This window comes from Pararge aegeria, chromosome 7, assembly GCF_905163445.1.
Source record: "Pararge aegeria chromosome 7, ilParAegt1.1, whole genome shotgun sequence".
NCBI classification, from domain to species: Eukaryota; Metazoa; Arthropoda; class Insecta; order Lepidoptera; family Nymphalidae; genus Pararge; species Pararge aegeria.
This window is the reverse complement of record NC_053186.1, coordinates 14,770,098-14,786,277: the sequence shown is the minus strand read 5'-3', so window position 1 is coordinate 14,786,277 and position 16,180 is coordinate 14,770,098. Positions and strand designations below refer to the sequence as shown.

Genomic DNA, 16,180 nt, shown 5'->3' with positions numbered 1-16,180 from the left:
CTATCAAACATTTAAAGGGATTTTCTAATCGGAACAAACTCTTAAGCTTTATATACTCGTATTAGTTATATTACCTATTATATTTAAATTTAAAGTATTCAGTATCGCTAAGTCTTAAATGAGGGGATTGCTGCTGTCCGCTGAGGAGTCCTGTCCTCTATCTCCAACCACAGTTTGGGCATAATTAAACAATAATTATTTAAATCGGTTATAATTAAACAATAATTATTAGTTTATATTATTATATCCCTATACTACCCTACTAGTATTATAAATGTCAATGTATGTTTGTTTGTTACGCTTTCACGCAAAAACTACTTAACCGATCCTCATGAAACTTTGTACACATATTCTTGGGAGTGTATAAAGAATACTTTTTATCCCGACATTAAGCTCGGTTCCTTTGGGATAGGGGATGAGTGTTTGACGATTTTACACCATAACTCCGACAAATTATAACCGATTTAAATAATTACTGTTTAATTATGCCCAAACTGTGGTTGGAGATAGAGGACAGGACTCATCAGCGGACAGCAGCAATCCCCTCATTTAAGACTTAGCGATACTGAATACTTTAATTTTTTTTTAGAACTACAACTTAATTGAATGACCACATCAAAAAACAAAATCAAACGCAGACGAAGTCGCGGGCAACAGCTAGTAAAATAAATAAATTCATAAATATACTATGACAATAAAAACTACTCAACACATCGCCATCTAGCCCCAAAGTAAGCGTAGTTTGTGTTATGGGTGCTAAGATGACTGATAAATATATTTTTATTTTTTATGAATAATATACGTTAATACTTTTAAAATACACATAAACATTTTCCAGTTGTGGGAATCGAACTCCCGGCCTTGGGACTCAGGAAACGGGGTTGCTGCCCATTGCGCCAATCGGCCACCGTTTGTTATTGTGATGTTGATACTGTTTTATATCGATCTCCAGGGTTTGAATTTGTTATTGTGATGATGATACTGAAACTCGTCTATATCGATCTCCAAGGGTTGACGACTCCTGCAAGAGTACATGATATGCAAATGGGGGTCAACTAAAGTGCATCTCTTTAAAAAAAAAAAACATTAGTAGAAAAAGTTTTGGGATATTAGGAGAAGAAGGTCATTTGCCAGTTCAAGACTCAGAGCAAAAGTGTGGACTCGACTTAGGTATCACATATATGTACGCTATAGATGCAGTAGCTTTGTAAAGTTGAAGTACGTGGAAACCTGGGCCTAGATTCGCTCTTACAAAATGCCTATTTTGTACAAGTACAACATTTTATAGCTGATTTGTTGCGAGATAAGACACATGTCAAGTCTGTGAGCATTACCTAATGTTGCATTGTTTACTACGTACCTAGATAATTGACCGTAAGTTCCTAATAAGCATTTTAGACGCAACAATAGACAAGATGTTTTGAATTGATAATTCGTACGGATTATGTACTAGATTCTGCAAAGTAAACGTACGGGGCCAAAACATTGTAACTAACTATAATCACAGTAAATATTTTAAAGCAGTATGGAAACTACGAGATGAACGCCTTTCCGAGGCCCAAAGCTATTATTAAGCAATCTGACCTGATGGTAAGAAGAAGATGCAGCTTATACGATTATGTTAAGGGTGTAACCTGTTAGGAAGTATAAATAAATAATAAATAAATAAATATACTACGACAATGCACACATCGCCATCTAGCCCCTAAGTAAGCGTAGCTTGTGTTATGAGTACTAAGATGACTGAAGAATATTTTTATAAATAATATACATAAATACTTATAAAATACATATAAACACCCACACACAGAAAAACATTCATGCTCATCACACAAACATTTTCCAGCTGTGGGAATCGAACCCACGGCCTTGGACTTGGAAAGCAGGGTCGCTGTTCACTGCGCCACTCGGCCGTCTATGGCCGTTATGTTAACATACCCCTTATCGGTTTCTACGCGACATCGCATCAGAACGCTATAGGCACGTCTACTCGTAAGTCCAGAAAAATTAGGCCGTCTAATACCTACCTGGGACCTCCCACTTAAAACCGCATCACTTAACGCTGCGCCAGGGGGGTCGTCAATACATTGTATGTAAGATCAACATTAGTTACACAAACTTTTAATTTCTTTTGTTATTTATTCTGAAGTGAGGATTTGCAAAGAGGGATTACCCAAGTGTTTTTGGTGGCATTGGTTCGAGTAAAATTGCGCAGGCGCATTACGTGACATAATATAGTGTCCTCGTTCGTATAGGATTCACATTAAGATGCAAAAACATGCCGCTTTGTACGGTAATAAAAGAAGGACAAGGTTTTTTCCTGTGGGTGCAATTTATTTCATGTAGTTTATGTTATGGACCTTAGGAAAAAGTACGTGCGCTTTTAGGCGTACCGAGTTCCATCAACGATACGCACCTCGTATTATCCATCCTCTTCAGAGTTGTATTTGTTTAAATACATCGTTAGGAAACCTGCATGCCTGTGAGTTCTCCATAATGTTTTCAAAGGCGAGTGTTTTCTACGAACACGGCCTATACCCAGTGGCGTGCATAGACGGTATGCACAGGGTATGCAGATGATATAAAATGAAGAAAATCTCCAGTACGAGTTATAAAAAACTTAAGGATAGGCATTGTAAGAGTTATAGAATGCTTACCCTTAAGTATTTATAACTCGTACTGGAGATTTTCTTCATTTTATATCATCTGCATACCCTGTGCATACCCTCTATGCACGCCGCTGCCTATACCCATCTCATTCTGAGCAGAGACCCGTGGCCCGTGGCCGGTAGTGGACTGGTAAAGGGTTAATAATGAGGAATTTATGGACTCTTTAATCGCGAATTTTATCCCCAAACACCTATTCTTAGTAAGTTTGATCTTGGCAGAGTGTTCGCGGTTGTCACGTGAGTATTATGGTATGTTTGGCTATTCACACCCTTCTCTGACAGCTAAACACCTTTCTTATACACTCATGTGTTAGAAAATCTGCCTTTGTATGTCATCATCATCATCATCATCATCTCAACCAATTGACGTCCACTGCTGGACATAGGTCTTTTGTAGGGAGTTCCACAATGCACGGTCCTGGGCCGCTTGCCTCCAACGGCTCCCAGCTACTCGCCTGATGTCATCTGTCCACCTCGTTTGGGGCCGACCTACGCTGCGTTTACCGCATACATACCTTTATATGTACATTGAGATAAAGATAAAAAGCTATCTTCGTTCAGACTGGTCAAATTATGCACAATCTTTGGTCGGTATAAGTTGGAGTAGGAATTCAAAATGACAGGAATCCAGAGCAAAAAGGAAGCATATAAAATAGCGGGAAAAATAGAGGTACAGATGAGTATGGACAGAAGTTTCAAGGGATTGAAGAAGTTATCTCTTTGTAGTTAATAAAGTATGCTATGAGTTCAGATAGATTGATGTTTGATTTTATAATGTGCTAAGTTGTAATTAGAGATACTAAATATACTCGTATGAATATAAAGTTTTTTTTTTTGAGGGGCCGACCGTAGCTACTACCACACAGCTTAAATATTTTGTCTATCTTTGTTTAACGCCTGAATGGCTGGTATTACTCAAACGTTCTTTATATCAGATGTTTATTTCAAATTGTATAAAACCAGATTACTTCTGCTGTGTTCTCACCAAGTTTAATTCGGTATTATATTGTCAATACCCATATTGGTGTTCTTGCTTAAAAAAGGATACGAAGGCATACCAAGGGTTCATCTGCCATTTTTGTGGCCGAAAATGTCGCTCGCGCATCGGCTTATTTAGCCATACAAAGAAGTGTCGCTTAGGCAGTGTTTGAACCGTCTCTCAAGACGTACAAGCCATTGTGTGTGTGTGACAATACCTTGGGGACGTCAGCCCTGTTTATATACTCTACGATAAAAGGTAACAATGTAACAAGGAAGAAAACGTTCTAAACGTTATTCTACCAATAAGGAAATCAACACAAGACAAAAGAATTAACAAATATCTAAATATTTTCCTGAAGAGGTTATAAAAGCGATTTTCCTTGAAGCCTTCGAGGCTCTATACCTGCTTGTCAAATGAAATTTACCGCGCACGATCAAAAACTAGCGTTAACCTGCCACGACGTCTGCATATAGGTCTGTAATTGATCTGTTGATCCTCTTCTTAACGAATTACTCCAACCTAAAAGAAACTTCCCTCTCTACTGAAAATCAGCGTTGCAGTATTCCTTGGCAGGTACTAACTGCCATGGTACTGCGCCACAGAGCTGAGTACAACCTGTTTGTACTATGGTACAACGTTATTTATTGATATTTTTTTCTGTTCTATCTATTTGTATTCTGTTCTATCTATGTGTAATTTATTGTGGCTAACAAAACCATTTATTATTATTATTTACAAATTTTTAATGTCTCTAATTTATTTTCAAAATAATTCTTTCGTACAAACTTCCAATCCATATTTCATCTTTTTATGGGTGTATTTTTTTATATAAAAAATAGCACATAATAATAAGTGTTAAACCCGCACTGCCTGTGAAAATGCACAAAATCGGTTCCGATATTTCGAGACTTAACGCGGACAAATAAAAAAAAGGTATTTGGATAATGCAGTCAAATAATCATTAGAGCACGCTGATTTAAAATGGGAAAAAGACGATTTAATTTTATAAAATAAAATAAATAAATAAATATACTACGACAATACACACGTTGCCATCTTGTCCCAAAGTAAGCGTAGCTTGTGTTATGGGTACTAAGATGACTGATGAATATTTTTATACAAATAAACACCCAGACGCTCAAAAAGATTCATATTCATCACACAAACATTGTCCAGTTGGGGGAAACGAACCCACAGCCTCGACTCAGAAAGCAGGGTCGCTGCCCACTGCGCCAATCGGCCGTCAAATTATGTTTGTATATTCACATAAAAAAACGACAAAAAATTGCATGGATGATTGATATAATATTATATTATTTCCAACATCGTCATCTTCCTTACAACGTTTTATTCATCCTTGAATTTGTTTTACTACATCCTCTATGATTACAAGCTTTTATTTTAGTTAGTTACAATGTTATCATATTGTAGGTTTACGATATATTTATTTATCTTTCAATTGTCGGATTGCGTCAGAAATTATTAGGTATTGGGTTTTTCTATTCAGAAGTTTCCAGTACCAGCCCGTAGGAAATTGTCTTTTTTTATTACATTACAAATTAGCCCTAGACTGCATTCTCACCTGGTGGTAAGGGATGATGCAGTCTAAGATAGTAGCGGGCTAACCTGATTGGAAGTATGGAAGTTATATTTCACGGTACGATTAAGTGACGATTTAGTGTTACGGGACGATGTCGTACCGGAACGCTAAATAGCTTAGTGGCACGTCTTAGTCGGTTGAAGCAAGCAAGGGAGGTCGACAAAATGTGTCCCTTTCATTTGATACCCATATTGAGGGGAGTTATGAAAAAAATACGTCATCTGCGATTTTGTGGTGGCGGCCATCTTGGACCGATTTTCATCAAACAGGCTGTAGCTATAAAAGGATACTGTTCCTCATTCCTGCCAGTCTCCTCTGGTGTCCCTCAAGGCTCACATCTTGGTCCGTTGCTATTCAACATCTTTATCAATGACGTTATTTCTTGTTTTAAAAATTCAAAGGTTTTGCTTTTTGCAGATGACATGAAAATTTATAGGTCTATCAATACACTTCATGATTGTAAACTCCTACAAGAAGATATTTTTAGATTGAATACGTATTGTAAAGTCAACCTTCTTGATATTAATGTCAAGAAGTGTAATGTTATTACTTTTACCAGAAAGAAAAATCATATAATTAGTGATTCTTACCTAAGCAATAGCTTGCTTGTTAGAGTGGATGAGCTGCGTGACCTGGGAGTACAACTTGATAGCAAGCTCTTGTTCAGGTCGCACATAAATATAATTACTAATAGGGCATTTGGAATGCTTGGTTTTATCATGCGTGTTACTAAGGATTTTAAGAAGACGTCAACTCTGGTTCTTTTATTTAATGCCTTGATACGTTCTATTCTTGAATACTGTTCAGCATGCTGGAATCCGCAGTATAACGTGTACATTGATGCAATTGAAAGGATTTATAGTAAATTTCTGCGTTATATTAAACGTCGTAATTTACTATGTGATCACAGTATATCTGCAACTGAAATTACTTTAGAAAAAAGACGCGATTTAAGAGATCAAATGTTGTTATATAAAATAATACATAATTTAGTTGACTCCCCTCTTCTTCTAAGTAATATCGATTTTGCATGTCGTAGGTTAAATGCAAGGCGTAAACCTCCCTTTGCGTGGGCTAGATGGAAGACAAGGTATTCGGCAAATAACTTTTTATCTCGTGCGTGCAATGCTTTTAACAACAAATATTGTGAGACGGACATTTTTCATGTCAAAATTGGCACGTTTAGAAAATTTATTTTGACAAAATAAGTACTATAGCTTTAAAATTTTCGTTTTTCATTTTTGTTTTACTTACATTATTATTATTTTTTCTTTTTTTTGTACAATAATTGCTTGCTAGGTACTTACTCCTAAGCAATTGTGGTTAATGTTATCGTGTTATATGTATAACCAAGTTGTGGAAACTTTATTGGTCTATGTGATACAAAAATACGGCATTACTTTTATGTATAATTATACTGTTTGTTTCCCTTGAAAAGCTAATAAATAAATAAAATAAATAAATAGCTAAGAATGCTCCCGACTAATTCATAGCATGCGTGAGCATTCTTAGCTATGTCTGTGCCCGACAAAAAAACCAAAATCAAAATCGGTTCATCCGTTCGGGATATACGTTGCCACAGACATACACACACCCACACCCAGACACATCAAACTTATAAATACCCGTCATATTTGCGTCGGGGGTTAAAAAGAAAAAAGAAAATTAATAGTGTGATGCGACGCGGTGAGTCGGGGTTTGACGGCAGTTTATCAATATGTATTGCGTGTGCTTTTATATTACACCGCGGATGGAGTTGCACTTGTTTACTGTATCGAGCTACGAGTATGTTTGTATGTCTGCAATATGCACCTACAGCTGTAACGTGTCAACATAATTATTGCGATCTTGTTTTCTCACTACGTTGCACTGATTCTTTTCCATTGTTGATTAATAGTTGCAGTCAAATATTAAAAAAATGTACAAGAAAATAATGGCCAGATTGTTATTTATCGTATCGCAAAACCCCGCCTAACGTCCCGTGCTAATCTCAGGACTTATGATAAGGGGTTATCAGAGAATATTTATTTATTTATTAAGGACGGCTGATTGGCGCAGTAGGCAGCGACCCTGCTTTCTTAGTCCAAGGCCGTGGGTTCGATTCCCACAACTGTACAGTATTTGTGTGATTAACATGAATGTTTTTCAGTGTATGGGTGTTTATCTATATATTATAATTATTTATGTATATTATTCATAAAAATTATTCATCAGTTATCTTAGTACCCATAACACAAGCTACGCTTACTTTGGGACTAGATGGCGATGTGTGTATTGTCGTAGTATATTTATTTTATTTTATTTATAAGGCCACTAACAATAAAAAAAAAATACACATACAGTCATTTTGGTATAGCAACAATATAGCTCTACGATTTTGAGTTTTGACTGAAATCCGAAAGGTCGAAGGTTCAAATCCCAACCGTTGGTATATTTTCGAACCAATCCCAGCACCTGGCTCTACTTATTAGGGGAAAGGGGAATATAAGTCATCAATCCATCAATATTAAGCTATAGATACAGCACTTATGAACATCACATAGTTTTCTACAAATTAACATGGTTTTACAAATTATCATTTGTCCCTTGAAATAATTTATGATAATGTTCAAAGCTTTTTCATCTATAGTGAGTATTATTTTTAAAGAATTCAATCAAATTCAAATTCAAAATTTCTTTATTCATGTAGGCCTATCACAGGCACATATATGTTTACATAATTGTAAGGGGATGGTGATAACTTCGTTCGCCAACTTAAACCTAAAGCTACGAGGGTTCGAAACGCGCCCTGGTCTAACAAGAGCCCACAACAAACTTAGCCCGGTAATTTTTTTTGTGTTATCACCATCTCACACGAAATTTATATTAGTTAGCTATGAAGCTAGAGCAATTCACACCCAAGCTTTTTTATTGTTTAAGTAATCCTTAATATTATAGGAAAAAATAAAAACAAAATATAAAACTTTCCATAAACTAGGCTGTTTAGTATTTGACCAGCTCTACCGTAAGTGACTGCGACAGTGTGAGTAACGGTTACAGTTGGTTCGTTCAAATGGTTTGCACGATTTGAAAGTGGCTACATGCCGGACGGTTCATGCCGAAAGGCAGCGTCGGCTATTCCAAAGACTTGGTGGTTACTGTACCCGAGCAGTGTATACCTACTTGTATAGTGGTTCGGCGGGTACAGTACACGAGTACACACACAGGTACACAGTGAGCTGTGATTCGGACCGTTCAGAAGGCTGATTACGAACTTAGTATTTTGTTTGTAATATTATTGTAATTACCAATATCTTAATTGTACCTAGTAGTGACATCAATTAAGATTTTAATACTGCCCTGACAATAATTTTCATGCCAATTTGGCGTGGTACAGTTAAGATCTACATATTTTTTTTTGTACCACCTATTTACCTGGATCAGCAAATAAATAAAATAATTATTAAAATTAAAATTATTAGTATACATACTTATATTACAATAAATACAAAACAGTTGATTATTAGTTTGTTTGTTAGGTCTATGTTCGGCTAAACAGCAGCACCGATCTAAAATTTGGCATAAATAGCTTGCATATATGAGATGGAAATAGAATCCCGTAACATTAACAGCGGATTCAAAAACAAAGCCTTTGTTATCGATGCACGGCTTAACAGCTAAACCAATCCCAGTAGTACTATTTATAACTATAGTTTATATTTTCGAGATGCTTTTCTCAAATTAAAAACTAAAAATCCCACGCCGGATTGATTCTACATGATTAACTAATTTAGTTGTATTTATTTATTTTAGACACATATTTCCCATAAAGCTTATGGGTGTACCGCAAACCAATTGAGCGAACGAACCACGGTTAGTAATGTAGAGTAAATGTTCTTGTGCGCATACGCCATACAGTTATTTACCCACGCTCCCGGCTTTTGTTGCTAAACTGATGTGAACTAATCTGACCGCGTAAAATGCGCTAATCTAACTGTTTTGTTATTGTTTGTTTATACTTTATTGTTCTCAATGGATAAAGCTATTAGTTATTCTATGAATTACGACTCCGCCATTTCATTTAATATTCACTATTTCATTTTATATTCTATTTAAAATTCATTAATATCACTTTCACATTTTATAAATATTTTCATCAGCACATGTCAATTCATTCCTTGTCATTGTATAGTATAGAATGTCGCAATCTTCAGAAAATTAATTAATAATTTATTTCTTACAAAAGTGATTTTCAAAAAACTTTTCAATTTACAATATATATTTTTAAAAACTGTTGAATTTTCATTCACTTTTCTATTCACAATTGATCCGTTAGAAAACATTGGAAATAAATAATCCTAATTGGTTATGATATTTGCCGCCAGCTGGCGTATATGTCAAGAAGCGAGATATATGACACTATGGCAGATAAAATTCATTTATCTATTTTATTCGAAAAATTAGGTATAGATTTCCGGTCCATTTCCATTTCCAGTCACCAGAGTGTTGATCTTAGAAACTCCAAGCTGTTCTTAAAGATTGATTTCAACTTCCATTCACTTTAAATGAATGAGGTTAAAACAACCTAAACTATAAATTATCTATGTTGGCGTATAAGTCAAGAAGCGTGGAGTATATGACATATTCAGTTTTCAGTTTTGACAGCAGGGAAGGCAGCCATGTTGGCCCACAAGACTTTTATTATTAAGCGTAAGCTTGCCAAGAAATTAAAACAAAACAGACCAATTCCTCAATGGGTACGAATGCGCACTGGAAATACAATCCGGTACAACGCTAAGAGGCGTCACTGGAGGAGAACAAAGTTGAAGCTTTAAGCTTACTGTCTTGTTACTGTTAAGTAAATAAACAATGTAAATATACTTACGACCAATCAAAATTATTATTTTTAAATAGGGAACAACTACACAGACGTCTGACGTAAGCGTTACTTCCGTCAGAAAAAATCTGAGTTACTCCCTAGTCGCGCCTAAATAGACATTAGGGAAATGCGAAATTCGGTAAATTATGTTACACAACGAAAAATAATGATGTTTCAAACTTAATGGTCAACTTTCAACACAAACTTTTTTTTTTGACTTCAAACGAATCATAGAAGGGTTGGTTTATAAACTCAAGGCTGTCTGTTTATCAGTCTTTTATTTAATCTGAGATGGTGACAACAAACGGGTAAATACCCGACTAAGTTTGTTGTGGGTTCTTCTTAGACTAGGGCACGTTTGGAACCCTTCTAAGTTTAAAGTTTAAGTTAGCGAACGAATTTATCACCATCCTCTTACAATTATGTAACAAAATAAAAACAAATTCAAAAATGTTTCATTAATGTAGACCTTATCACAGGTACTTATGAAGCGTTCATACATTTAACATGTTACACTAATGTTAGTGATGGTAATAACTGCATTCGTTAACTCAAAACTAAAGCTAGGAGGGTTCCAAACGCGCCCTGGTCTAAGAAGAGCCCACAAAAAACTTAGCCAGGTTAAATATATGTTATGTTATAGGGCCAAGAAAATAAATTGTTCCCACTGGATGTAGAAACCGTAATAAATGCGGATGAATAACACCGCATTTATGAGCATATGCATAAAACAGTTAGTAAATATGTATTGAAGGATAGTTTATAATTTATATACATACATGCGTTGCAATCGAGCGTTGCACCAAATAATGCCCTCGAATCGAACAACATATTGCAACGATACAGTGAAAGGCTACAGTAAATTGGACTGAGGCCTATCTAACATAGTGCTCCATATAATAATATTATTGTACACATATGAAGTCTAAAATAATAATAATTTTCATGAAGCTTCCATTTTCCCCAGTGCCTACAATATGAGTACCTTCAAATCAAGAGTGAATACACTCTAAAAAAAGAAAGCCAACTAAGAGAGACTTTCTCTTAGTTGACGTTATATAAATTATAACAATTATGATAATAAACATAACAACAAAAGCTTATTAGTTATAGCAGCAAGTTCATTATAGATTGAGCTAACAATGTAGGTATGTTCATTGATTCTAACAAATAAATACGTTGTTTCTATTATTATTTACTTCTTTGTATGATTAGATCATTTTTAATTATTTAGCTTAAACAAGTACGTAAATTGAATCAGTTAAGAATATGTCTTAGTTAAGTAACAATAATAGGAGCAATACAGTTGCCCAGTCCATTGAATTATGATAAACAATCATTATCATCTTATTTGATGTATCTATGTTCTTGTTAGGCTCGTATGGAATCAAGATGCTTGATCACAACAATCACAGGAATCCTTCCTGTTAGGAATAACCAATTTTTTTTTAGAGTGTAGGCATTCTAGGCAAGCGCGCTCCAACTTAAGCTGCATCATCGCTTACCATCAGGTGTGATTGCAGTCAGGCCCTCGTCTATGAACATAAAAAAAAGGTAAAATAATAATGATAATAATGCCATACATTAAGGGCATAGCCCATAGTTACACATTTATAAATTTCAAAATAAGAATAAAAAATAAATAACAATATACAATATCAAATTAAACAGACTTTTATCGAATTAAAAAAAGAAATTACAATGAGGGTAAAAAAATTGTTAAGTTGCGGTTTATTTGAGAAAGTGTTTTATGTACTGCTTTAAATATGTTAAGCAGTCATAAAACATCCTTTTTTTATGCTAAGACACATGATGAAAAAACTGCAGAACTTCATCATGTAAAAAATTATTTATTGCTTTAATAAATTTAGTCAAAATATAATATTCCCATTTTATTTCATTAGCCCTATAACTTGTATCATTTAAATTCATTTTAAATTGGAAAAAACTTTATTCTAACCTTGGATCCTGCCTTCATCTTCAAGAAAGTTATGCGCATGTATCTACATATTAAAAAAAAATTAAAATATACAGATTAATTCACAATCTTTTACGACTTTTACATGACGTATAATGTGACCTATGGTCTTTTTTACAAGGTTTAATTGATTCAGAAGATTCTTTAAAAAGTCTTAATAAAACGATGTTATTAGCTCGAAGTAACAAAAAATAATCACGAATATCTTTGAAAAGAAGCACTCTAGCATAGAAATAAATAGAATTATCCTATCTAGATTATTGTCATTGTAACAATAGTTTGAACCGGAATATTTTGCTACGACTTAGCGTACTCTCCGAGGCACGGGCAGCGTCATTTGCTAACTCATAAAAAATAAATATACTACGACAATACACACATCGCCATCAAGCCCCAAAGTAAGCGTAGCTTGTGTTATGGGTACTAAGATAGCTGTTGAATTTTATTTTTATAATACACATAAATACTTATAATATACAGATAAACACCCAGACACTGAAAAACAATCATGTTCTTCACACAAACATTTTCCAGTTGTGGTAATCGAGCCCACGGCCTAGGACTCAGAGGCAGGGTCGCTGCCCACTGCGCCAGTCGGCCGTCAAACATGACAGAACTCATGACTCATGACATGACAGAAAGAGTAAAAAGAGTAAGTAAAAGCCTTGACTTACTTCTGGCTCAATCTGGGAATCGAACCTGGGACCTAGTAATCTATAGTTAAACGTGCTATCCACTAGATGAACGAGTTAGTTCATTTATAATTTAAATAGAAGTTGTTAAACTACTTATTAATTGTTGTAAAAGACTGCAAGAATGTTTGAGTTGCAATTCGTAATCGAATTTTAGTAAAAACGCATCAGTTGCCAACTATAATTATTATTGCTACACTTCGATTATTTAAATAATTTAATTTGTGTAAGTGAACAAGAAAAATCAAATACCTCACGTAGAGCAGGTTTGTCAATCGTTTATATTTAGGTTTATTATGAAAAATGTTTTATTAACTTAACTTTACACGTACTGTTTGCCTATAAATTCTAAAGTAAGTAAAGTATGTGCTATATATTTACGACCTTTATTTAAAAATGAATAACGATATCCTTTAAATATTCATGGAAGTCTAGGGAAGTTTTAAACGGTGAGAAGAGTACTAAAACGACAATAATATATCCACACTTCTTCTGTACGTGTCCGTCATCTAACTAGGGCTAAAAAGCTGGACCGATTTTGATGCAATTTTGTCTGTTTATTTCAATGGGTTTCTGGATGCTTTGAAAGCACAATAAGAGTAGGTGGGGCTGCTTTACCGGTCAGGTCGACGTCTGCCGAGTCCACTAGTATCTAATAAAATGTAACACGTTTATCACAAATGTTTGGTCTTAAATTTGTTTTTTTTTATATTATTCATATATTATTCATATATTATATATTATTTATTTAGATATTATTTCTATAAGGCCTACCTTTATGTACTTTTGCAACGTCACGTTAGTCTGTTTGTAGTAACTATACCACCTGTTCGGAAAGCAGATTCTAACGAGTAGAAGCCAGCAAATTATACATTTGCGATTGGCGCAGTGGGAAGCGACCCTGAGTTCTGAGTTTAACGTTGTGGTTTAGTTTCCGAGAACTTGAAAATGTTTGTGTGATGAACATGAATGATTTTCAGTTTCTGGGTGTTTATCTGTATATTTTGTGTATATATTTGTATGTATATGAGTAATATTATTTATAAAAATATCCACCAGTCATCTTATTAACCGTAACTCAAGCTACACCTAATTTGGCGATGTGTACAGTGGCGTGCACAGGTTTTTCGACCAGGGTATGCATAAAGCAGATACATGGCATAAAATGGAAAAATTCCTCACAAATACGAGTTATATAAAATAGTTTGGGTAGGCAGTGCTTTTGTGCGTGAATGGAGTGCACTGGATATGTATATTGACGTAGTTTTTTTACTTATTTATGTATAATTTATTTGGCTAAGCAGAAAAACCCTATAGCACCCTCGGTAACAAAAACTAAGACCTTGTCCGTTATTGTAAGAAGATAATTCTATCCATTAGACGTAGCCTATGTATACAGGATATTGGCAACACTTATTTGTTCAAATATACAAATCAAATATTTGTTACAACTTGCAACCTTGCCAAGTTAAGCAAACACAATAGAGGAAGGCACGTCCGAGTTCTGACCTTGGGGAGTTTGTAAGTGCATTTGTCACGTGCTGCTCTTATGACATAACTCCGTAACTTGTATGAAAGCGTGATGCCATAGCAATTTGTTGACCGCTTTGTATAGAATTTAATAACTAAGGTAGTTATAAACATACATATTATCTAAGTTTGAACAATGATGTAAAATAACATTATTACAGCGATGTTATATGCATATATTTATGTTGAGGGGACGCCTGCCATTGCCAGACGGGTGATCAGTTTATGTGTTTGGTCCTTACAAAATGAAAACACATTTAATAAATCGCGGTTACTACATGATTGATAAATTTCTAAACGACAAGGCTGCTTGGAAGCAGGCCACTCCGCTCTCATCTCTCACAAAACAGAAAAATTCTAAAGATTGTTAAACTTTAAAATGATGTTGGAAAAGAGCAATCTGCTGAGTTTCTTGCCGGATCTTCTTAGAGGAATCTGCCTTTCCAACCGGTGGTAGAGTCTCTACAAACAGACTTGACGTTTCAACGTATGACGTTTCGTAAAATTAATAGGAAAAAAATACTTTGAATGTGGTATCAAAGTAACGATTTTTTAACGGTGATTACGAATATAAATATAATATACATGTTATATAGGAGTTTGGAATGGGAAAAGCTAAAAAAAATAAAAACAAAAAAACCGTCACTATCTGTCTCCTTTTTGGATTCATTGAAGTACTAAAGAGATAGAAACAAGGTTAGTATTCGAATATTTTATTTTAGTTTTGAATAATCTATGACGGCGTGCATTCCGAGCGTGTTCACAAACGCAGTCGCTGCTCACTCCGAGATTCGATTGCTCTAAGCCTGTATCTATCTTCTTGTCTCTCTTGCCTCTATCTATCGAGCTCTTGTCGGTGTAGCCTTTTCCAACCTTCTTTATCCTTGGCCCACTTTTTTACCGCTCTATCAACCAAATTATGAGAAGCGAGCGGGTTATGCATAACTTGTTATTTGACGGCTCCGAAATAGATGGCTCCCATTTTAGGTGAAAGATTATCTTTCACCTAAAATGGAAGCAGGCAATCTGGAGTACTAGTAATACTTTAATAACATTTGTATAATTACTGTACTATATATAACTCGTAGGTGGGCGGTGGTACATGCAGCACAGTTTTTACTATTGCAGTGCCACCCTTGCTAGTATTTTAAGTGCCATTGTAATTGTTCCAAATAAAGATTTATTATTTGATGAGTCACACATGAGCTTTTGAGTAACGGTAAGAACCTAAGGTCGGGTGAGATTGGACATGATCTAGAGTAACTTAAAGGTATCGCAATATTGCAGAATTTCGTTTATAGTTAAATGTAAAAGTGAAAGTAACTGACCGAATAATCGACTATATCGAACACTAGTAGGTACAGTTTAGGGTATTGCAATATCTATTATGGCAAGGTGATTTTAGGTTGCACCTGTTCATAACAGTTTGCGAGACTAAATATACGAAAAAGAGTGTAAACAAAAGTTCTATTCCGTGCTAGCCTACAGTGCTCGGCAGTGGCGTGCACTTCATATATGCACAAATGCACTGCCTACCCTAAAAGTTTTATGCCTACCCTGTTGAAAACCCCTATCCCACAACAGGGCACAATAAAAAGGGGTAAAAGCCGTAGTCCACCAGATGGTGGATTTCATACACCTTTGAGAACATTATGGAGAAATCTCAGGCATGCATGTTTCCTACCGATGTTTTCCTTCACCGTTGAAGCTAGTGTTATTTTAATTGCACCACTGGAAAATGTTTTGCTATGAACATGAATGTTTTTCAGTGTCTCGGTGTTTATCTCTATATTATAGGTATTTATGTACATTATTCATAAAAATATTCATCAATCATCTTAGTAGGTACCAATAACACTTTTGACTTTGAC

The 16,180-nt window shown here is 35.0% G+C and overlaps 2 protein-coding genes across 3 annotated transcripts in view; one reads left to right on the top strand and one right to left on the bottom strand.

Moving 5' to 3' along the window:
• LOC120625129 (torso-like protein) overlaps positions 1 to 16,180 on the bottom strand; it is a 75,896-nt gene that overhangs the window by 16,045 nt on the left and 43,671 nt on the right. The gene's annotated exons all lie outside the window — the stretch shown is intronic.
• Positions 9,886 to 10,106, top strand: LOC120625130 (60S ribosomal protein L39-like). Its single transcript, XM_039892071.1, has one exon. It carries the CDS (start codon positions 9,910 to 9,912, stop codon positions 10,063 to 10,065), a length of 156 nt encoding a protein of 51 aa, XP_039748005.1. The 5' UTR covers positions 9,886 to 9,909; the 3' UTR covers positions 10,066 to 10,106.